Source organism: Sander vitreus, chromosome 6 (genome assembly GCF_031162955.1).
Source record: "Sander vitreus isolate 19-12246 chromosome 6, sanVit1, whole genome shotgun sequence".
Classification (NCBI taxonomy): domain Eukaryota; kingdom Metazoa; phylum Chordata; class Actinopteri; order Perciformes; family Percidae; genus Sander; species Sander vitreus.
The window spans coordinates 20492056-20517489 of NC_135860.1; the positions used below are offsets into that span (position 1 = coordinate 20492056).

General features: G+C 38.9%; 2 protein-coding genes across 2 annotated transcripts in view; one reads left to right on the plus strand and one right to left on the minus strand.

Annotated features, from left to right (window-relative positions):
- The window catches only part of LOC144519899 (lysophosphatidylcholine acyltransferase 1), a 33497-nt gene extending 18124 nt beyond the window's left edge, over nucleotides 1-15373 (minus strand). Inside the window, exons 1-3 of the mRNA XM_078253414.1 lie at nucleotides 14925-15373; nucleotides 5476-5615; nucleotides 3350-3564 (exon numbers count right to left, since the gene is read on the minus strand). Of these exons, the coding sequence (XP_078109540.1) occupies nucleotides 3350-3564; nucleotides 5476-5615; nucleotides 14925-15047 (478 nt within the window). The 5' untranslated portion in view covers nucleotides 15048-15373. The remainder of the gene's footprint in view (nucleotides 1-3349; nucleotides 3565-5475; nucleotides 5616-14924) is intronic.
- Nucleotides 15374-18592: 3219 nt separating this feature from the next.
- LOC144519022 (zinc finger MYM-type protein 1-like) lies at nucleotides 18593-21866 on the plus strand. Its single transcript, XM_078251902.1, has 4 exons — nucleotides 18593-18973; nucleotides 19127-20115; nucleotides 20711-20819; nucleotides 21020-21866. The coding sequence occupies exons 1-4, from the start codon at nucleotides 18593-18595 to the stop codon at nucleotides 21545-21547; spliced, it is 2007 nt and encodes a 668-aa protein (XP_078108028.1). The 3' UTR covers nucleotides 21548-21866.
- Nucleotides 21867-25434: the final 3568 nt, after the last annotated feature.

A 25434-nucleotide genomic window follows, 5' to 3' on the forward strand; every position in this document is an offset into this window, starting at 1 on the left:
TAGACCAAGACAACCTTAAAAAAAGGTCAGACATAGTAATGCAATGAACACAAAGTTGGTGAATTATGAGAGGAGAACTCGATTAAAATATATTTGCATAGTGTACAATCTGCAGGGCAAAGAATGAAGGCATCTCCAGCATTTGGCACCTGTTTAGCAGAGCTGAACTACAAAGGAAAAATGTAGAAGGAAATGAAAGAGGACCCGTGATTAGACAAAGACTGGGTTTGAATATTCTAGGTTAGTTATGCAGAGGTTTTTTAGATGCAGGAAGCATTTTCCTGTACATCCCATATTTATCAAGACACAGAAAAATTTGCAAAAGCAATGTCTATGGTAGCTCTGAGACAGAGTCAAACAAAAAGAGAGAAACAACAAGTTAAGGAGAGTGGGGGTAACATAAAATGAAGAAAGAACAGAGTGAGGCCATGAGAAGCAGAAATTGATTCCGACTGTGAGCTGTCTGCCAACAGGAAGGGATTAGGGCTCTAGCTGTTACCCTGAGAGACAGACGTCACTCTGGCTGATCAGGTCTTAATGCTTATTCTGGAATCCCCTTGCTTGGCCAGACATTTGTGCCTGGTTCCTACTGTAAGACCAGCTTGACTAGTCAAACTGAAGTTGTACAGATAACCTTTTAACCAAACATAACACTATAAATTGATCCTGAAAATGGAAGATGTATACATTGTTTATGCTACTTAGGTTCTTTCAAAACATCACGTTGACAACAATGACAATTTGCCTATGAGCAAATGTGTCCAAATATGGTCTCAATGAAGGTGAAAAGTTGCTTTGCGATATCAGTACACAGTGCAGAGCAGAAGCCAGCATGACGGGAGTCTGGCTTTGACCCCGAAATTAGAATAGAAGATCCCCCCACCCGTTCTCCAAAGTTGACTCTGTGTTAACTTTTGCAGAGTGGTAGCAGAGTTGCAACTGGAAAAAAGCTGCCAGTAAAACCCAGCGTTAGAACGTTAGAGGGTTCACCCACTCTTTCTCTCACTCTCGCTCGCCCGAGACACGTCTGCAGCCCGGCAGTAATTCAGTGTGGCTGCTGGTTCGCGCAAACTCTCTTTCTTTAAAAAAAAAAAAAAAAAAAAAATGCAAAGCCTACATTTACTTTAAATAATATTAAACAAAGAAACATGTTCTTCCCTTGTCTTAAGATGACAACACAAAGAGTGTTTGATGATTATTCAACTGCCTGTTTCAACTGTCTTTTCAATTGCAAAAGACATAGTTAGTGCCCAAAGGTCTCAACTACTGCCAGAAAACGTGGACATGCTCATATTCCTGAAAAAGAACATGCCCATATCTTAGGCTGAGCAGTCTATCATGCTTGAAAGAAACAATTGGTCAGTCTCCGTTTGCACTTTGAGAGAGTACTACTTTGATTATGGTTTGCACTTAAAAATAAGACCAAAAAAAAAAAAAATCATTAATTTGTTATTTTTACTGTTTTTATTTTTAATTTTTAATTTGAGGAAACTAAAGTAGTTCAGTAAGAAGGTCACACACAGCTTCAATTAAAAGTTAGAAGCTTACGCCGCAGCAATTAGGTCTGAAGAGGTTAGACAGATAGCTTTTTATTGTCATTTAACTGTAAATACAGAGAGCACATATGAACGGAATAAATATTGCTTTAACTAAAAACAAAAGTTTAAAATAATACAAATGCTACGGAGTGTTATTTTAACAATAAAATATGGGAATAAAATAAGGAATTTGACAGCAAGTTAGAGGAGCCAGTCATTTGAGTTTTTGGCAAAATCTTTCACAGTGCTCATTTTTCATTTTGTGACTTTCGATTGACTAAGACAAGTTTTCTTTAAAATAGTGTTTCTTGTAAAACAGTGTTAAAATCTTGTCTCGTTCTCGTAAAGCCAATGTGTATCGTCTCGTGAGTGTCGCGTCACACCCCTACAAGCAAGTAAAGCTTGATTTATGGTTCTGCAGAGGCGCCACGCAGAGCTTAGGCCGTAGCCTATGTAAGTGGCCTGAAGTTTATACTTGTGCGTTGGCGTGTGGGGAGCGTGTGGTAAAGCGAGGGAGAAGTGAGAGAGTGATGGTGATTAGCTTCGGAACGACTCCAGAGTCAGTGGGAGACACAAAGTGTCTCCCCTGTGCTTTCTGACCAAGGTGTGTGGCCTTGACCAACTGCCACTTTGCTTGTTTGCAAGCAATGATGTCTCTCTCTCTTTCTCATGGGTGGAACAAATTCTCTGGGTGGGCAAAGCAGAGAAAGGGGAGGTAACCTTTCCCCTTATGACATCATAAGGAGCAGATTCCAGATCGGCCCATCTGAGCATTTTCTCAAAAGGCAGAGCAGGATACCCAGGGCTCGGTTTACACCTATCGCCATTTCTAGCCACTGGGGGACCATAGGCAGGCTGGGGGAACGCATATTAATGTTAAAAAACCTTATAAAGTGAAATGTCCATGCCATGGGACCTTTAATGGAGAAGAAGAACCAGGAAATGAGTAGGGGAAAATGCAACGCTGCCAAGGCACAACGTGTTGTTACATTTTTCGAGAGGTGCGCGTCAGGCTATGGCATAGGTCCGTGTCTCCACGTACCTATGTAAGTAGCCACGGCGTAGATTTTACGCAGAAGTATAAATCACGCTTAAGGCTGAAGTAACTTGCCAAGCATCACTAATTCGGTGTGTGCACTGACTGCAACTGAGCAGTCCTACTTGAACTTTGCATGACAGCAGACAGCAACTCCAATTAGCTGGCTGAATGGTCAGTTGCGATACAACAACAACAACAACTGATAAGTCATAATACAGTCTCCCTTTAACAGTTTGGTGGCAACAGCGGCAGGTGGATGCTTTTATGCGAGATACCATTTCCTCTAACATTGTACATGGATTGGTAGGTACCAAGTCAGAGATGCGGGTTGAAACTAAATATGCAGAGACCATGAGGTTCTGGTTGGATTTCATTCATTCAACATTTATGTTGTGTGTTTGCACATTTCCAGGTATACCACTACTGTGAACATTAGCCAAGCTGTACTTGGCTTCAAGTCGTGTAAATAATTTCTGCAAAGTAGATTGGGAAATCCCCTCTGTTTACTGATACAGGAGGAAATTCACAGAAACAGTTGTGACCTGCCCTTTACAAAGACTCACATACTGTAAATACTTAACTGGAACCCATATTTGGCTGGACAAGTTTAGGTAATATCAGTGCCTATGCATAGAGATTCTGTACTTGAAATATATGTTGTAATGCTGTCATGAAGAATCAGGTCACTTTTTTCAGATTGTTCTCTCGCTCACAATATAGGTCATAGTTATAGGAGGTAACAATGACAGTAAAATACATGTTTGGTACTTACTACCCCAGAGAGGTATATCCTTGCTCTCTGCCTTCATGACAATTGAGGCCATTGTCATCGTGACTGGGATGGCGTCAAAGTAAGACGAGTGGGGTGCCAGGGTGAGGATGGGTGCTTCTGCAGGCAATGCCCTTCGCCCTTTCACAGTCATCCAATGGAAACCGCCCGCAAACCACATGACCCGCATGATGATCTTCAGAATTATGTCCACCAGTCTGAAAACAACAGCATGCATGTGTAAGGGGCACATTTCATTTAAACTCCAAATGGGAATAACATTGCCAACACTGGTATGTTATGTGTATGATAGATGCATATGTCCAAGCCAATGACATGACAGTTGAAATAGAAGATTAAGACTGGGTAGTTTTAAGAGTTAATTTGTAGTATAAAATAATCAGTGAGTAGTGACACAGAGTGAAAACAACACCAACAGCAAGAAATAACACTTAATGCTCCGCGAGGCACTTTTCCACTGTAGAATTAGTATAGGCTAGTTACCCCATTGACTCTTTTCTGTCTCTCCCACTCCTCTTTCTTCGTGGCCGAGTCACAATCTAAACGGTCATCACTCTAGACCAATCGATGTCCTGGCAAATGCCATTAAATACTGTAGCTGCAACACTAAAATAGGTCTGATAATCGCCACTTCCATATGAAAAGATTTAAAAGAATGAAGTAGGCTTGACAACGTGTGCACATTTTCACTCAGTGTTGTTAAAGATTGGCTGCATGCTTAAGCCCAACAAGACGTATTATAAATTGATACCCTAAAGTATTCCTACTCATATCCGTATATTGTTTGCTAACCACCTGTGTCTTTTTCTGCATTTCACTTATCTTCTTTGTCTTCCCTACTTGACCCAGTTTATATATATTTTTAATTTATTTAATATATATTTAATTTATTTTTTCTTCTTCTTACTTAGCCCTCTTAGCAACCCACCCACACATTTAAATTACAAGCATCATCTACAGCAGGGGTGTCAAACTCAGTTCCACTAAGGGCCACAGTGGAAAATGAGAATCACATCAAGGGCCAGACACGTAGAGTTTAGAGACATGATTTTATTTAAATCGGAAAAAGTAAAATATATTTGACTGTGTTATTACATGTCCCTTTTCACATACAATTTTGTCCACATGAAGCCCTAAAAAAAGTCAGCAAATAAGTTCCTTAGTCATCATAGAATTTAGCAAACCAATCCATTTTCTTACATTTTTTAAAAGTAAGCTACCACACAGCCAATTCACAACAACCTGTTTCACAGGCCTTAATATGTAAACTCACTGGTTCTGTGGGGATTTATGAGTCTCAGTGAACAAATTTGGCTTTGAGTGTTGCATAATTTCGGTTTGCAAACTGTTTCCCATCTTATTGGTTTGGCGCACAACTAGGCGGGCCAAAATTTATTGTGAACCTAAATTGATATGCGGGCCGGATCAAAATTTGCAAGGGGCCGGATTCAGCCCGTGGGCCTTGAGTTTGACACATGTGATCTACAGTATAGCCAGTCTCCTAATAAAATATGGCATTATTCACCAGCAGGTTCATTAACCTTTCAAATGGCATTTTAGTCTTTCGTTTGAAACAAGTGTTCAAAAAGAGAAGACTTGTAGCTGCTGTGGGAGTTTCTTGGACAGACTATTACACAATTAGGCTGTCCAATTGTATGGAGTAGGGCTGCACATTTTGGAGAACAAGTCATATTGCGATTGGCAATACTGTGATTGCAATTACGATGTAATGGTATCATTGGTTTACTTGCTTGATTATCAAGGAAATTGCACAAAATAAAAAAAAAAAAAAAATCAGATTTCTCAACTTGGAAATACAAAGTTAAACGAGCATAGAAGAAATACATAAACAAAAAAATTGCAATACTCTGATTTTATATATAGATTAAATATAGTGTTACTGTTTGAAGTAACGTTCATGAAGTAGCATTTTCGATCTATGTGATGTGCGAGTCATAATGAAAACAGCATTGCGTGGCCAGCTGCCCAATGCATTCTACCGTTGCTGATGTGGTATAGGCTATTCCTTGTAAGAATTACAGTCTTTCCTAAAATACAAAATTCCCCTTCAAACAGACAGACACACAAATGCATAACAAAGCACCCACCTCCTCCAGAGGCACTGGGGTTCAACGGTGGTCTCTGAGCGCCCTACTGAGGCCAGGAAGGCAAAAGGCCAAGCCAGCAGCATCATGAATGCAGCTATGAGTAGACGGATGGGGAACAGTGTGACTGTCATGAATGCAATCTGGAAGAGATTGAGGAAGAGAGAAAGAAGGAAAAGGGTTAAAGAAACAGATCCAACAATACACGTTTTGTCAGTCATCTTGGTACCGTAACAGTCTCAGTTTGACTTTACCTATTCCTAACTATGAAGCCCCAAATCACCAAATTTACCAAAAAGTTGACTCTAAAAATAGACCTGTCAAAAAAATGTATGTGCATTGGAGAAATAGGGGACAACCTTTAACAACAGCAAAACTATATTAAAATATCGGTTTACAAACTCTTACACAACTCGTGCAGTATAATCTAAGTCTTGTTTATCCAGCCGAAAGCTCAGTACTTTCCAAACATATGCTTTTTGACTAAAACCTTACTATTTACATCACTTCCGCATGAACAGTCTCCCGATTGCGCACTACTGGTATAGACTTACACGGATGAGTAATGTGCTTCCTTAGAACAGAAGCAGATGAGTAGCAGAAGTGTTGTAAATTGTAAGGTTTTAGCAAAAACGTGTTTGGGAAGTACTAAGCACACGGCTGAATAAACAAGACATGGATTATACTGCACAAGTTGAATGACAGTTTGTAAAGGTTTTACAAGTTCTTAAACCTTGTTTTGCTGTGGTATGCAATGTGTAGACCCCCATTTCTTGAATGCACCAAGACAAGTCTCTGTCTTTTGATTCTCCATTCATTGTGGAGGCATGCAATAAAAAGAACAGAGAATAAAGTTCTCTTTACGAATTTGAAGCAACCTCTTGTTGAGTGACTGAGGGTGAAGTATTGCTTTAACAAAGCACACAATAAAAAAATAAAAAAAAAGCCCATCAGAAAACAATGGTGCTTCGTCTTATGAGTAGCAATTAACTATCAGCATCTGGTGTAAAGAAAAGAAACCTGTGTATAGTTTAATTCCCAACATATAATGAAGCCGAGAGGCTTTTTCCCTTATGTGCCTGTCCTACACAGTACAGAGGGCTGCAGCAGGCCTGCAGCATGGCCTCTGATCACAGTGGTCACCGGCAATGTATACATCTAATATATCACCTAATCGTGCTTCATAGAGCAACTCTTCATTCTTGAGGGCTCTGACAAAACCTTGCATTGTTTGGGTCTAATGGTGAGTGTTTGCTTTACAGCTTTTTATGACTCCCCGATAGCCGTGTTTATCTTCTGTCAATATTTGTCTTGATAGCAACCGCTACTGGTGAGCATGAAGCCTATCTGCATCTCATCCGGGGAGAGTGCTTGTCTGACAGTATGGTCAATTTAACCCAATCAATTGAAAGCTTGCTTGTTAAACTACTGACAATAAGCAGCAAAAACATGTTGGAGACTAACTGGAGAATAGTTAGTCTTAAAGTAGGCCGGCTCGATAATGGAAAAAACGTCATAACCACGATAATTTTGGTCAATATTGAAATCACGATTATTTAACACGACTCCTCGTTGACTTTTGTAAAGATGTTTGAAATATTTGATTAATTGCACAGCCCTATGTCAAAGTAGCACTTTTTACACATTTTTGCTCTCCCAAAAACATACTGCTGCTCTGTAAAATATCCATATAATATGATATGTATTATTTACATTCATTATAGGTGTTTTGTTGGGTTTTTGAGTAAGAGAGTCATACAAAGTTCTCAGTGACACAACCCTAGTTTCTCTTTTTTTTTTTTCCCCTCATAGTACTCCAAAATGTTTACTTTCCAACGATCCTCTTAAGATGTGCATTAATTATATATGTCTACCGAACATAGTTCTATTTTCATACAAATAAAGTATACAATTTTGCACAAGAAAGAACAAACAGTATTTATTTCCTATACTAAAAAAAGGGCTTGCCGGGAATGCTTGAGAGCGATTGTATACTGCATTTGTTAAAAGATTTATTCAGACCCAAAGCATGAGAATGCATGAATGTCACTTAGAATTAAAATAAATGCAATGCTACAAAAGCAGAGTTTTTTTCCCCAAGAGTTGGAATAAAGTGTACTGAAAGGCATCTTTAAATCCATGCAATAAGGCTCGTCACAGTCTTAAAAATAAACGTGAAAACAAAATAAACATTAATCTGGACTGATGCAACTTGGGAATTGTATTGTAGTAAGTATGGCCTACATTGTAACAATACTGTAAAGGTACAAGATTAGCTTGAGCTTCTTGGTATCAAAATAAAAGGCTAGTCTAAAAGCAGAACTCTACTTCATGTTGACAGTGTAGCCATTTGTAGGTCTTGCGAACAAAATTCAAAATAGCAATTGCAGTTGTGAACCAGATGTTACCAGTCTGTTGTTATTATCTCTGCACTGGTGAAGAAGACCCTTCTAGGTTGAAACCAGTCTGCATCTTTAACCATTAATATGCAACCAAAGGTTAGGAGAGTTGATTCTGTGTGTGTGTGTGTGTGTGTGTGAGAGAATACAAGCATTTGTTTTAAAATGTCACAATACACTATTGTTGCGATTTTAAACATATTGCAATATTCTGCGATGTATTGTAATTCATTACCTTTTTCCCAACTTCAAATTGTTCCCAATTTCAAATTAGAAACTTTGTCAACATCTGTTTTCTCTACAGATAAATGTCCCCGTTTGATCATCTCACACACAATTGTATTGCTGCAAAATGGGATTGTCAAGCAGACAAACTGACCAACACATAATAATAGATTGATACTTGCCGTCTGTGTATCGATACAGTATTGCCAATGAAAATATTGCGAGTATACTGTATCGATTTCTTCCCACAACCCTACTTTCTACCAGGTTGTAATGTACAGTGGTGTGAAAAAGTGTTTGCCCCCTTCCTCATTTCCTGTTCCTTTGCATGTTTGTCACACTTAAGTGTTTCGGAACATCAAAACAATTTAAACAATAGTCAAGGACAACACAAGTAAACACAAAATGCAATTTGTAAATGAAGGTGTTAATTATTAAAGGTGAAAAAAAATCCAAACCATCATGGCCCTGTGTGAAAAAGTGATTGCCCCCTAAACCTAATAACTGGTTGGGCCACCCTTAGCAGCAACAACTGCAACCAAGCGTTTGCGATAACGTGCAATGAGGCTTTTACAGCGTCCTGGAGGAATTTTGGCCCACTCATCTTTGCAGAATTGTCCTAATTCAGTTACATTAGAGGGTTTTCGAGCATGAACGGCCTTTTTTAAGGTCATACCACAACATCTCAATAGGATTCAGGTCAGGACTTTGGCTAGGCCACTCCAAAGTCTTCATTTAGTTTTTCTTCAGCCATTCGGTGGTGGACTTGCTGGTGTGTTTAGGATCATTGTCCTGCTGCAGAACCCAAGTTCGTTTCAGCTTGAGTACACGAACAGATGGTCGGACATTCTCCTTCAGGATCTCTTGGTAGACAGCAGAATTCATAGTTCCTTTTATCACGGCAAGTCTTCCAGGTCCTGAAGCAGCAAAACAGCCCCAGACCATCACACTACCACCACCATATTTTACAGTTGGTATAATGTTCTTTTTATGAAATGCAGTGTTCCTTCTCGCCAGATATACTTGGACACACACCTTCCAAAGAGTTCCACTTTTTGTCTCATCGGTCCACAGAATGTTGTCCCAAAAGTCTTGGGGATCATCAAGATGTGTTCTGGAGAAATTGAGACAAGCTTTGATGTTCTTTTTGCTCAGCAGTGGTTTTCTCCTTGGAACTCTGCCATGCAGGCCATTTTTGCCCAGTCTTTTTCCTGATGGTGGAGGCATGAGCGCTGACCTTAACTGAGGCAAGTGAGGCCTGCAGTTCTTTGGACGTTGTTGTGGGGTCTTTTGTGACCTCTTGGATGAGTCGTCGCTGCGCTCTTGGGGGTAATTTTGGGCGGCCGGCCACTCCTGGGAAGGTTCACCACTGTTCCATGTCTTCGCCATTTGTGGATAATGGCTCTCACTGTGGTTCGCTGGATTCCCAAAGCTTTGGAAATGGCTTTATAACCCTTTCAGACTGATAGATCTCAATTACTTTCTTTCTCAATTGTTCCTGAATTTCTTTGGGTCTCGGCATGATGTGTAGCTTTTAAGGATCTTCTGGTGGACCTTACTGTGTCAAGCAGCTCCTATTTAAGTGATGCCTTGATTGTGAACAGGTGTGGCAATAATCAGGCCTGGGTGTGGCTAGAGAAATTGAACTCAGGTGTGGACAACCACAGTTATAGTATGTTTTAACAAGGGGGGCAATCACTTTTTCACACAGGGCCATGATGGTTTGGATTTTTTTTCTCCTTTAATAATAAACACCTTCATTTACAAATTGCATTTTGTGTTTACTTGTGTTGTCCTTGACTTTTGTTTAAATTGGTTTGATGTTCCGAAACACTTAAGTGTGACAAACATGCAAAGGAACAGGAAATGAGGAAGGGGGCAAACACTTTTTCACACCACTGTATGTAACTCAAGCCACAATGAAACAGAAAGTTGTTAAATAAAGCAAAAGAAAATCTTGAACTGTAACCTTTGTATTGGTAGGAGAGACATAAACTTCCTGTTTTTAAAAATGCAGATGTTTCACACTTACAAGCCTGAACAAAGTCCTTGTTGGACTGTGTTTAAAGGCAGGGTTGGGATTGTTGAAAAGCTAGCCAGATTTGAAAGTAGCATCTCCTCGAGGCTCCGTCTAACCCCTCCCCCTGCCCTCGGGGCTCCGACCCAAACACAGACTTGTATGAGCATCGCTGCTTCAGAGCAGAAAAGGAGAAAGGACTGCAATTTTACCTCAAGTCTCACCGGTGAGCAATCACCTAATATTATCACACTGAATGTGTAAAAATATGGCTACTGTTAGCAATGCGGCAACGTTCTTTCCACATTCTTTCCACGCGGACCGAGAGGCAGTAATTGGTGGGCGTTTTTAAGGGATTACAGCAGCTACAGATGACGGATCTTTTTTTGCTCCTATTTCAGAGCCCATAAGTTATTTATTGCTGTAAGGGTGTAAAGACCATGTCAAACAATATATAAAAAAAGCATATTGCATATTGGAAATAGTTACCTGCCTTTAATGTCAGGGAGAAGCTATAGCACAGCTCTTAGTTTCACAAAATCATCGGTAGGGCTGTCGATGAATATTCTAAATGTGAATATATGTTGGAATTGTAAAAACAAACAAAAAAGACATTTGAAAATGAAAATTAATAATCAACTGTGGAGAAAAAAAAAGAAAAAAAAAGGAGATAAAAAGCAGCACTACCACAGGTGTCTGCCTCGCACACTCTTGCGTGGGCCTGAGCAGCTGCCCCCTAAACATTCAGCTCTCTGTCTGTGTAATGTCTTATTGAGCCAAACCGGTCGTCCAGAGAATTCACAGCGAGCGAGTGGGCGTGTTGATGACGTTTCTATCAATTAGCATGCGCTACCGGAACTAAAACAATGAGGGTGAAAAAGAAGACGTGACAAAGACGGCAACAAAAATGCCAAATTGGAGAGAAGACGGGATTCGGGACGCCAAATTACAAACCGGGTATGTGATCACGGTGTAATTCGCCTCAGGTTCTACCTCCCGCACGCTCCAGAGAGACAGGGAAAGAGGTCTATGGTGTTTAAAATAAGTTGTACATTATATAGGACATTTACATGTAAAATACATGTTTATGTTGCAATTAATATACCTAGACAAGTAGTTAGCCTATGTCTCCCATTGTATTGGTTTACCCTCTTATGGACATAATGTACACAAATAGATATTCAAATATATTCAAACCTAAGTGTTTTGTTAGAAGGAATATTTTAACTTAACTTTTAAATTGAGCAAACTGCGCATTAAAACTGATGCATATGTATGACTACTCTTGTGGAGGAACACATCAGTTACCCACTTCTGATGCCAATGGATAGAAATACTGATCTATATAGATAGTGTGGGAATAAGATATTGACTCATTGATGCTTTTGGCAGGATCAAAACAGATTTGGGTCTGTGTGGGGTTCCCCAATCAATCACACAAGAAATGTAAATTTGGCTCGTCTAACCTAAGCTGGGAATTAAATCAACTTCAACATTAGCAGCTTGGCCTCTGACACATTACCAACTTTTAGGCTTTAAATCTAGATTAGGAATGGAAGGTTTGCTGATGCATCTAAATTGTTAACAAAAACAATGCAGTATGTTCTCACAGTATCCATGCGTCAATGTATTAGCTCATCAAGGTGCAAAACTGCAAAAGCATCTTCATATGGATTAAGATGTTGCGCTACTGAATTACAGTATAGCCTACTAATGAGAATAAACAAGTCTCCAAAGTCGCTCCAAGATTTGGTTCTACTGACTAATGTGCCCTGTTAGTCAGACATGTCCAGCTTATTTTATGCCCCTTTTTCTGGACAGCAAACATCTACTGTATGTCACAAAAATAACTAAAAGTCACAGGATTAGCAAATAAGTCCCCAGCTCCTCTCTATTGTAGGGTCTACTGCACAGACTCATGCACTGTGAGCAACAATGCCAATTTGGCTTGGAAGAACTGTTTTTAATTCAGGTACAGACTATTAGCTTTCTCGCTTTTAGCTTAAGTTGGTGGTTTGTGGGTTGGGTTGGGTTTGGTTTGCGTGGTTAACTGTTCACACACACTTGATGCCGACGCCGTTGTGTTACACATCAGGCCTCTTTTGCTACCAGAACGCCGGCATGCTATGTGGAATCACACACTGGGATTGTACGATGCCGCCTTTGCTTGGTTCTGTGTGAATAAACAAAGCAGGCTACATGACAAACCTTCATTGAGGAGCTAATGCTTGATTTGTGTAAATGGGACTACTGGATCACTGGTGAAACAATCCTTTGTCATCTCATGCCATTGAGTGACAGTATGTCACTTAGCACCGTCATTTTACAATAGACAAGGGGTACATACAACAATCCCTTTTCTCTTTGAACCCATAACAGAATTCTGTGGGTTAATCGGTCCATCAACTGGTAGACAGAACTATCACTTTTTGCTCTAGTCTTCAGTGTTTCACTTTCATGCTGCTGCCGATGCGAAAGCAGGATCAGTGCAACATGCTGAAAACAGTTCTCAGTTTAGAACTAGGAAACACATTTGCATAACTCCATGACCTACTTTTGCATCAGCACTTAGTGATTGCAAAAAACAGTATTAAACATATTTAATGTAAAGTTACAAAATATGTAGGCATGTGTACTGCTGAAAAAAAAAGCTATGTTGCCAAGAACATAATTAAATGCCACAGTATCAACTTATCAAAATCAAACATTAGCTTTCACAGCCATAGATTTTGTATTTGTTAAAAAAAATAAAAAAAAATTTAAAAAAAAAAAGTAACTAAGTGTATTGCTCTTTTAGTAACTTCCTTGATTTTATTATGTTAGCCTAATAAGAGAAACCAGAAAACCTGCCTAATCCCTGGGCTTTGTTCCGCCTGACATTTTACCTTTATCCCTTCAGTCTCAAAAGAGCCAGAAGGTAAGAAACACGTGTGAAACTCCCTAGGTCACTATTCTTACTTGTAACAAGATACTCGCGTATGCCTGCTATGCCAGTAGGGCCATTCATAAAACTGAGGCTCTACCATTGGACTGAACTCAGTTACTGAAAATACCTCACAGCTGTTCTCAAATACACACCGTTTACTAATACTCTACAGCATACCCTATGTACCAATCTATATGGTAACAATTTAGGCAGGTAATATACGAGAAATCAATGTGCTGCTGGACGTCAATCAAACTGCAACTTTGGAAAGCTGCTGCCAATTTCAAATTTGGAAGCTTTACAAAGAGAAGGTAAACAGGTATTGCCAATATTTAATACATTTATTTATTTGTTTATCTTAGAGCTATGGGTGATAAGAGTACACTAACAATGCACTTCTATTAAACAATTTTAGAATGAATGATGGCATTTTTGTTTTACTTTTCTCTGGTATGATTGTACTACTAACATGATAAGAGGTAGTAGTGTTTCAACAGGGACACATCTTCATAATCCCTTCAAAAAAATGTCTCTCAAACCTCTTCTGGATCCTTATGTTGCTGTACAAATGTATGTCTCATTGAACCAGGACCTATGACTTAATGCACAGATCTGATAATGTCAGAAACACCTCTAAAATATTTAATAAAAAAAAAAAGGGAGGTAAACTATGGACTAAGGTCCCATGTGTGCCTCCAAAGTAGCATGAGTTCGAAAGAGCAAGATAATCCAATGCTCACAAAAATAGGCTACATTAGTGGGGGTTTCCTTCATCTGAGCATAATGCAACATGTTGCAATAATTGCACGGAAATAGGTAGAACGTGTGCAAAATCAATAAGATAAAGAAGCCTCTTAAATTGCTGTCGTCTTATGTCTCTGCAGGCTGCACCCCTATTACATTTTTTTTTTTTTAGCAATGAAGCTCAAACATAATACAACCAGTGTCTGGAGGCCTAACGTAGCCTGCATGTCAACACCTTATGCAGAGAAGGATTGAAGCTAGACCTGATTATCAACACCAATGACGGATAGCTGGGCTGCATATGTGCTCGCTCTATCTATCTATCTATCTATCTATCTATCTATCTATCTATCTATCTCAGGCGACTAATGGCAAAAACGTGTGTACGAACAGCTGGGGGAAATACATCTATGTTATATAGAGATGGGGAAATATGAACATGACTGTCAGTTTTCCATCCCGTTCTCCACATCCACACGTGTTGGTTGCTGCTTGTATGGGACGCACCGTGATAAACCACAAAGCATGCAGAAAATGCAAGGGAAGCCACAAAACGGTATCGTCCGTGTTTACAATCAATGGCATATTTAAAAAACAGGAAATCTTGGTCAACGCTACCGCACAATATGCTCGTTTCTGATAGCTAACGCCATGGCAACAGTTAAAGAGCAACAAGCTAGGCCCATCCTGTAACAGTGCTGTGGAGATAGGTCTGGCAATGCGAGACTACAGTTAACGTTACAGTCGGCCATGCTCAAATAGCTGTATTTCATTCTGGATTTTCATGTATAATGTACTCACGTGTTAAGTACATGCCGTTGCTGCAGCTAAGTTAAACGTCTATTTTTTTTAAAAGACCCTCATCTCTTTCCAGCAGCATTAAGGCAAGGCAGCAAGTCAACAAGACAGGAGGGAGAAAGCAACATGTATGTGGCTACTGTTAGCTGGTTAGCTAACACTAGCTCAGGTGACTACAATCAGAGAATGCTACAATGCAATCAGGAAAAACTGCCCAAGTTAAATGATGGTGACAGCCTCTCCACTGTGTCGCATTGAAGTGTTAATATTCTACAAACTACTAAAGCAACATGCTAACACATATGAACATGAGAAAACAATTTGCCTGCAAACATAATTTTACCTTTGCCTTTTCCATAGGGGTGAATTTCAAGACGTGCACAAAAGGGTTTCTGAACGGAGGAGCTTGGTCCATCTTCTTCCCATCTCCTTCCACCGCACATTGTCGGTTACTCGGTAACCTCATTCTTACAAGAAGTCACGTTGGTCGAGGTTGCAGCTATATTCTTAATATTCCAAACAGAAAAGTGATTTTGCCCGAAAGGTAGACTCCTCACGCAAAATGCAGATTTCCTTATCCGTCTTGCACGGTGGCTAATTGAGGTGGCAGTGCGGGGTTATTACCGTTATCTTCCTTTCCCGGACACAGCATGAAGAGATAATGGTTAGCGCAAGGATTAGCTGGGGGATATTTAAAGTCGCCGATTTCTGCCTACAGTGCGCAGGTGTTTCCCAGCCAGTCCGCTAGCTCTAAATGCTAACGCAGCCACGATTCAGATTTTCTGACAGGGCGCATGCGCAACAAATCCTGCCAAGAATGATGTGATGCTGCCTTCAGAGCTGTCCAAAATATCGTAATTTCAAATTTGCAGTAGTTTCTACTTCTCTATTGGCCGAGGGCATGGACAAAATATAAGCAACTCATTTACAAAACAGGCTTATGTAGCCAAATCGTAGCGCACTGAAAACTATTTTGTTTTTCTAGTCAATTTCGTCATATCAGTACGCTTAGTTAAAATACATTGCTTTATGCACTTTTTTAATTCATAATCTCTTTATTACAAGGTTAAAATATTATATAGCCTAGTTGAATGCCTACAGACTGTGAAGGAGGACAAACGTTGTACTTTACGCACTTTAGGAGGGCATCACTATCTCTTTAAGAGAAGTAGAATAGTTTATGTGTGGTAGCCTTAGCCTACAAACGGAGAGTCGTGCTTGTGTTAAACCGTGGCTGTATTTTGTATTAAAAGTTGCAAAATGAAGATGGACGTGTTTCTGTTCAGTTCATTCCGAGGGTGCAACATAAGCCAAAGCAAATAGCCCTACAATAAACACGTTTGCAAGGCGTAGGCCTATGTTCTAAATAGTTAAGACTGCTGTTGCTGTGTGCGGTTTTTTTATTAATCAAATTAAAAAAAAATCTAATTTTTTATTTATCAAAAAAACATTTGGATTCAAATCTCCTCGTCAATGGAAATGTAACCTTAATATTTATTGCAGTGCTGGGTTGTGTTTTAGTGAACAGATGTTGATTTTATATAGTGTTTTGCCCATACTCTGACAAGACACACACTATATACATGAATACAATTTGTATTGAATACTTGTAAATTTGTATATTTCTTTAATTCTCTGTTAGAACAACTATCTATCTATCTATCTATCTATCTATCTATCTATCTATCTATCTATCTATCTATCTATCTATCTATCTATCTATCTATCTATCTATCTTTCTACGGCTCCTGGGAATCTGTTCCAAATTGGTGGGACATTCAGTGGAGAACGCGTTCACTGAAAGCCACTTACTGCACACAGTCAGACTGGCTGATAAAATCTCCCAGGACTCTTCCCACGTGTTGCATGGGGAGTACCAACTCCTGCCCTCCAGGTGGCGCTATAGGGTCCCAGATATGGGGTGCCGAATGTAAAAGTTTGGTTACAATTTTTTAGCTGATAAATTTTCAACATTTAGCTCACTTTCCTCACATTTAGCGCATTTTCCTCACATTTGAGACACAAATTATATATATATTTATATATATATATATATATATATATATATATATATATATATATATATATATATTATATCTAAATGTTATATCTAAATCTAAATGTTAAATATATATCTAAATGTTAAATGTTAAATCTAAATGTTATATCTAAATCTAAATCTTAAATATATATCTAAATATTATATCTAAATCTAAATCTTAAATATATATCTAAATGTTAAATGTTAAATCTAAATGTTATATCTAAATGTTAAATTTATATCTAAATGTTATATCTAAATCTAAATGTTAAATATATATCTAAATGTTAAATGTTAAATCTAAATGTTATATCTAAATGTTAAATATTAAATCTAAATGTTCTATCTAAATCTAAATGTTAAATTTATATCTAAATGTTAAATGTTAAATCTAAATGTTATATCTAAATCTAAATGTTAAATTGATATCTAAATGTTATATCTAAATCTAAATGTTAAATTTATATCTAAATGTTAAATGTTAAATCTAAATGTTATATCTAAATCTAAATGTTAAATTGATATCTAAATGTTATATCTAAATCAAAATGTTAAATTTATATCTAAATGTTAAATGTTAAATCTAAATATTATATCTAAATCTAAATGTTAAATTTATATCTAAATGTTAAATGTTAAATCTAAATCTAAATGTTAAATATATATCTAAATGTTAAATGTTAAATCTAAATGTTATATCTAAATGTGTCGCCAAGTGTAAAGCTAAATATTTAGAAAATATTCAAATCCCCAAGGAAACCACGCCCACTGCAGTGGCTTCAAATCGCACTGCACCGCAATTTTCAATCAACACCTGTTGGTACAGTAAATACTGACTACAGTGGAGCTGTTCGACTAATGTTACTGGATTAAAACACATTTCGGTCAGTATTTTGTATTATTGACTTATATCACAGAAATGTCTTAATATTTGTGTGTACTATAATGCCGTTGTTTTGTTTGACTCATATCTCCTTGTGTGTTTAACGTTAGTTTGACTCATCCTTCACAAGCAATCTAGCTCACACACTGCAGCCGACATGTCATCTGAACAGGCCTCGCAGCACTGTAACTAGCTAAGTTAGCTAGGTCTCGCAATGCGAGACTGAATAGCAGTAGGCCTGTCACACTATAGCCACATGTAAGTAGTTTTAAATAATTTGGTTACATTACCGTATTTTATTAACCTGAATTATGTTGCTATATTAGCTTGCGAAGGAGCTATCCATTGCTAACGCTAATCTTTCTCAAAAAGCAGAAATGTTAGCTAACTACTGCCAAGATATGATTTCACTAGAGACCAGAGAGGTGTTGTAAGACTCGTCAAGTGTTGTCATGTGTTTGCACTGTCTAACAATGAAACCATATCTTGGCAGTAACATTAGTTAGCTACTGCTTTTTGACATAAATTAGCTAGCTAACGTTAGCGTTAGCAACGGATAGCTACTTTGCAAGCCAATACAATATAGCCTTGGCAAACAGAATTAAGGTTAATAAAACACGATAACTAGCTATGTAACCAGTATTACGAACTTCTTACAAGTGGCTGGATTGTGACATTTTAGTTGTGTTCAGATGAATATGTTGGATGTCAGTGGCGGCTCACCAATAGATAATAATGATGATAATGATAATAATAATAATAATAATAATAATGATAATGATAAAAACATCAGTATGTCAATATTTGTGTGTTTGAAATATGGAATGCACCCAGTAATATGTGTAAAATATGATAGAAAATCATATTCACAACCTTTCCTCTGCTTGTCTGAACGCCTCATCAGCTCTGGGGGCGATATAGAAAGCGCCCCCAGGAGGCGGGTCTATGTAGCAGTTAAGCCAATTGCTAATTTAAGATATGAATATAATTTATAATATAAAATTTAGCCAATCAGCGTTCTTAAATCGAATCCAAGAAGGGCGATTATTTTATCACCATCGCCTATCATTTTTAGTAGTAGACGACAATGGCGAGCGCGAATGTTACTCCTCCAAGACCCAACCCTAACTCGATGAAATCTCTCCTCCAAGATCCGTTTGAGAGGAGAACTTTGTCGGAGAAAGTTCGGGTGAAAGAGCTGGGCCCAGATCAACCTGACCTCTCAATCGGACAGCAGGCTAGCGAGAAAGGGAAGCAGTATATGCGCGGCTTCTCCCGTAGCTGGTACACCAGGAAGGCTTGGCTAGCTGGGTGCACTCATGCTAATGCTTTATTTTGCTTTCCGTGCTTGCTTTTTAAAACGACGGGGACAGATCCAGCATGGACAGTTACCGGAGTGAGGGATATGAAGCACCTGTCAGAGAAGGTAAAGAAACATGAGAACACCAGGGCACACGTGGATAACTCTGTAAAGCTAGCCATATTAGGAAGGGTGAACATTGCTACGTAGCTGGATGACGGCCACAGGATTGCGGTGAGGTAACCTAATGAAGAGGTGGATAAAAACAGGCACATTTTATCCAAAATTATCGATTGTGTGAAGTTTTGTTGGGCTTTTGAGTTGGCCTTGCGTGGGCATGAGGAGACTGACTCCTCGGACAACCCCGGCATTTTCCGGGGCTTGGTGGATTTTGTTGCCTCCGTTGACAGTGTGGAGGAGCACCTGAAGACAGCTACCGTTTTTGAGGGCACGTCAAAAACGATACAGAACGAGCTGTTGGACTGCATGCTGTCAGTGCTTAAGGATTACATCCTGGAGGAAGTGAAGAGTGCTGATTTTATCGCCATTAAAGCCGACGAGACGACTGACATTTCCACCCACTGCCAGCTGGTGCTTGTGCTACGCTACATCGATGCTAACAGTAACATCCAAGAGCGGTTTTTCGAGTTCATTACGATCCAGAACGCAACCGCCGACACCATCGCTACAGCGCTGCTGGAGAGGCTCAGCACCATACTCTCACATGGACAAAAGGCCAAACTTATTGCCCAGGCTTACGACGGAGCAAGTGTGATGAGGGGAGCCACCGGCGGAGTGCAGCGTAAAATAGTGGATGTGTACGAAAATGCGCACTACGTCCACTGCTATGCACATCAGCTGTACCTCATCATGCAGCAGGCTACTTCACGCATCCCCAGGATCGGCACTTTCTTTTCCGACCTTGCAGGATTTTTTGCTTTCTTCTCCAGGTCTCCCAAGCGAACCACCGTGCTTGACCAAGTGGTTGCGCATAGACTCCCCAGAGCCTCTACAACACGGTGGAGCTTCCACAGTCGCGCTGTAAACACTGTGTACGAGCACAAGGATGACCTCCTAATGTGTTTCCAGACCATCAGAGACTCTGTGAACTTTGACCCCCCGACTGTCAGAGAGGCTGGGGGCTTTGTGAGGATGCTCGAAGACGAGACTTTCTGTTTTTTCCTGGCACTGTTCCACAAGATCATGCCAAATGTGGACATGCTTTTCAGCCAGCTACAGAAGAGGAACATCGACCCTGTCTTCATTAAAGCACTTGTCCAGAGGTTCACAGACAGCATGCTAACAATCAGGTAAATAACTATATTTACTATTGGCTGATAAAGCTGTTGTTAGAAAGATGAATAGCTCACTTCCAACTGTGTAAAAGCCTAAATGTGTCTTGTCATCAAAGTGAGTGATTATCATAGAGCACATCACAATTATATTTGTTTTAGTATTTTAAAAGGAAAGAGAAGACACAATCAGACTTGGATAATAATGCAGGAAAGTATTACACAGTTTGTAATAACAGGCTTATTCAGGTGTCCACCAGGTCAATTTCTAGAAGAGGCCTAGTTGTTATTGAAGATTAACTTTATTGTTATTCAAACTATTACTTACATAGGACAAGTGCACAGCAGAACAAAATTATGTTGCATCCCTCTCACAAATGTAACAGAAAAAGGCTTAAAAATGTAATAACATAAGTTAATTATGTACATCACAGGTTAATTATTATGTACATCACAGGTTAAAAGCAGTTACTAGACATAGTTTGTGTGTGTATGTATGTATGTGTATATATATATATGAGTCACTGGTTGTGTGTGTGTTGAGGGGGGGGTTACAGTGAGTTAAGAAGTCTGATGGCAAGTTATCAAATTAAACTTAATTTTTTGGACCCAGGGCCTCCATTCCCTCTTTGTGTGGGCACAGCGCATCTGACGAGCAGCAGCAGCCCATAAAGCGACGGAGGATGCTGGGACCACGAGAACAACAGAGGTTGGCTACAGAGGTAAGTTGTGATGTAATTGTCAGTGTTTCCCCTAGAACTTTTTTTCAGGCCTGGTAGTATGTAGCCAAAACCAAAAACCCTGAACAATAAGCACCTTAGTAATCATATACTTGACTTGGACATAGGCATGTGTTCAGTCAGGATCACTTGCATCAAAACAGCTTTATTGCAAATTAAAGCTGATGATGTTTCTTTTACAGGTATGTGACGCCATCCTGATTCATGCCAAGGAGAGGTTCTCCTTCACCCAGCACCTCATCAGCGCAACACTGTTGCACGGAGAGTTGTTCCCACAACACAGTGTGAAGTTCCCCGATACAGCGCTTGAAACAATCGTGGAGGCGTACCCCATGTTGAACAAGGCCAAGCTCAAAACTGAACTGTCCCTCATCTATGAGAACAGTGAGTTCAAGGCTTGTAGTGGTGCAGTGCCCCTGTACCAGTTCTTCATGGAGAGCAACCTTCAGAGCACTTTCACAGAGACTGTCAGCCTCCTCAAGATCCTCATCACCACACCCATGACAACAGCTGAGTCAGAAAGGTGCTTCTCTACACTGAAGAGGATCAAGACCTTCCTGAGAAACAGCATGACACAGGATCGCCTGAATGCTCTAGCTATGCTCTCCATGGAGAAGAAACTTGTCAAGGACATTCCTGACTTTAATAAAAGGGTCATTGAGAGGTTTGCCACTCAGAAGGACAGACGGGCAAAATTCCTGTACAAATAAGATGACACACACAGCAGCACTAACCACATGTTTCTTTGTATATAGTTGACCTTAGCATAAAAAATCATCCAGTTATATATGGTACTCTAGAAAGTCTTAATAGTGTGTTTGCTAATATTACTGTATATATGTTGTTTTGTATCAATTCATTGTTAAATTTTTGGAGCACATTAACAATTAGTTACATTTAGTTTGATCAGAAAATACTGTATGCTATTCTTCCAGTCAAAGGTTTGAGTTCAGCCACTTGATATCCATTTCTATATTATACATCCTTTATACAGTGTAAGATTTCTGATAAACTTCATATATATATGTGTGTGTGTGTATATATATATATATATATATATATATATATATATATATGTATGTATGTATATGTATGTGTGTGTGTGCAATATGATGTTTTTGTGTAAGAATGCCTCAACTTTTTAATATTGGCATTAAATAATTACTGACTATTTCACTGAGCACTGCTGTCCTGCAGTTTGTGTTAAATTGTATTGCGATGGATACAGAAACAAAAAAGTATGGCACAGCCCCACCGAGAATATTTTTCACCAGCCGCCACTGCTAGCGTTGTAAGCTAATCAGCGGTCCGCGCTAGCAAACACATTTGATTAGCATGAAAACATGTCCCAGAGAACGACAGAGTGGGTACACATCTGTTATTAACCCCTAGGTTTGTTTTGTGCCAGAATTGTCCTTTAAGCACCGCTGGGAGGGGCACTCTTAAAGAAAACTGTATTGCACACATCCATATATAACATAAAAAACAACAGCATTCATTCAACATTCATCATAAAACAAGGGCAGGTAGTTTGTGATAATAAATATATTGCACAGATCAGTTTAATGAATTGTAAAAACGCTAAACAATTTGAATATTGGGTACAAAGTCTGAATGGCCTTAAATTGTTAATTAATCTGGTGGTTCATGTTTTGATGGACCTGTAGCGTCTCCCTAAAGGCATGAGATCAGAGATCTCTCTGATAGAGAGCTAGGCTTAGAGCTACAGTATTTATTATCTACTAGAGCACTCTGGTGGCTAAGGCTATAATAAGTAGGCAGTACCGCCTGCTTTGCTTAGAACAAAAGGAAAGGTTATACATATTAGCCGTGTGTGTGTGTGTGTGTGTGTTAGTCAGATAAGTAACTGAGTGGGTGTAATGCTCTGAGTGCAGTCATTGGCTTTGTGAAATGACTCACAGCAGCCAGATATTACATGACATTCATAAATATTATATTCATAGATTATATATATTTATAAATAGTTTAAAAAGTGTGGGGGAAGTCCAAATGTTAAGCTTATGTGTATCTGAATCAATACAAATAAATATATCACTGCATAATCTTTACAGAATGGGCCCTCTGGAGTGGTAAAGTTATAGCTTTTGTAAAAACTAAAGTATTCAATGAAACCCATAAAATAAATAAAAACCCCTTAAAATAGAAATAAGTAAGTCCAAATATGAGGGCTGTGTTACTTAGACCAATTGCATGTATGTTTCACAGCAAACACAGCCTATGTATTTAAAAATATGGATGCATTAAGCCTATTGAAGATTAACTAATTAGTATACTATAAATAGTGGCGTTCATTTGACAGTTTTGCACTCATCTCTTACAGAGGCCTGATACCTTTTGGCTGATGGCTTACTTTACTATTGTCAATTGTTTAAATGTATTGGCTCTTCAAAGCTGATTATATGCTTCCCTCTAGTGGTGAAACCCTCACAGTACATTCTGAATGAAAAACACAAACAGTAAACCCACTAAATAACACACACATGCCCCCACACAAAACTGATACAGCTCTTGTGGACCATAGAATCCACTTTACAATACATTTTCATACACTCCACAACAATTGTAGTCCGCTAGTAATAACCTTTTCATTTGTTAATTGTGAATACTATCACTTTATTAGCAACTGCAGCCATCAAAGTAGCCTATAGACACTGAAAAAAAAATGATAAGGTTTATTAAACAAAGATGAGAAACTGAATTTAAAATATCCAGCCAGAAAGAAAAATCTACAATATTTTCAAGGGATGATAAGAATAATGACTCATAACATACTAAGACTAAACTTAATCAAAGATGAAACTATAAGTTTTAATATATAGAGATGTCTTACATGTGACTTGCAAATACACTTATTGTGTTTATGGCACATGATGCTGGGATGAGGCGTTGCTAGACATAAATCTCTACTGGGGCACAGGCCCCCCCAAAATAATTCTGAATGACTGCTTTGTGTATGAAATGTGCTATACATACTGCCATTGCTTGGCCACTATTACTGCCATTTCAATTCTGCTGCTGAAATTGAAACAACTGGGCTTATTCTGCAATAATAACAATGAACCCAAAATGCAATAACAAAATACAAAATATGAATTGCACTTTATGATGCAAGGAAAATATCTCCAAAAAGGAAAGCCATTTCGGACAACATCTTTAAAGACACCGACAGAGGACCTAGTTGTTGCACACAACTTTTGTATTACGAACAAGATTAAAGAAGTACATATCAAAAAACACAATAATATAATATACACAACAATACACAATATAATATAATAATTTATATTTCACTAAATTTTCAGAAATTGATTACAAATGCAGCTTTTGTAATGGTTATAATTCCCTCTATTTATTTCAAGCTTATATAAAAGCATCTCCTTATCTCCTTGAATAACTCTATTTATTTAATTATCTAGACCAAATCTACATTTTACAAGATTACATTTGAACACATCATGTTATAATTTAACTTTTACGCATAATAGTCATTTGTGACTCTCTGTAGTAGTAGTAGATCCTGAACGGCGTCAAGGAAAATGGTTAATTATTGCCGTGTTTTAGGTTGTACCAATAGGTCAGACCGAGAAAAACATTTGGAATATTATCGACTTCCAAAAGTTATTAAAAACCAGGGAGAGGATGCCAGAAGTTATCAGAGGAAAGGAGGCGCTTGTGGTTGGCAAAGCTCAACCAGGATCTACGAGGGAAAACTCTGTCTTGTTCGGTCTTTGAATTGGAAAAAAAAAAACTATTGCGAGTCACTTGGCTACACCTTGAGTATCACAATGATATCATACAGTTATGGTTAGGTTGATTAAAGACATTATTGCATTACTTACTTTGGCCTTCACAACACATTGGTCGTTAATGACTTGGTACTGCGTCTCCCTCACCCATCCACACACCATCTGGTTATAAGCCTCCAAACTTTTGTAGGATTTAAGGTATTCTGCTGTGTAAGGGCTCGGCGAGAAAACCAGGTAGTTGACTATATCAGGATATGCAACTGAAGGAAGAATCACCGGGTCGCCATGGATCCAAGAAGAGGGAGCCAACTTGTAGGGATCTGCACCGCCAGTAAACTGTAATTTCTCAAAACATCGCACCTTTTTTAGTGGTCCAAGTCCTTCCATGCCTTTGCATCTTGGATGTGTTTTGATGAGCTTTTCTGTTGTTTAGACATAAAGTATTAAAGTATCCAAAGTGCACAATACTCCATTACTCCATTCAGTTGTTTACACCGAGTGCCTCCAATATGGCCGCGCATCGAGGTTACTGCCCAGAACGTGACGTCGGCGAAAACCCTCTATTAGCTGTTGATACCGTTATAGACAAGCACGACTGTGCTGCCTCACAGCAGCTAAAGTTATAGCTCGCCTCTGGTTTTTGGTCTAAATAAATCCTTAATTCACCGCGTTAGATGTGAAAAATATGCCGGCTTTACACAATGGTTTTACACATGAGAATTTACTGGGGCATAGCAGATCAACACTGGGGCACGTGTCCCAGTAAAAGGGGTCTAGCGACGCCAATGGATGATTTCCATCCTCAACACAAAGTAGTGTAGGCTCAACGA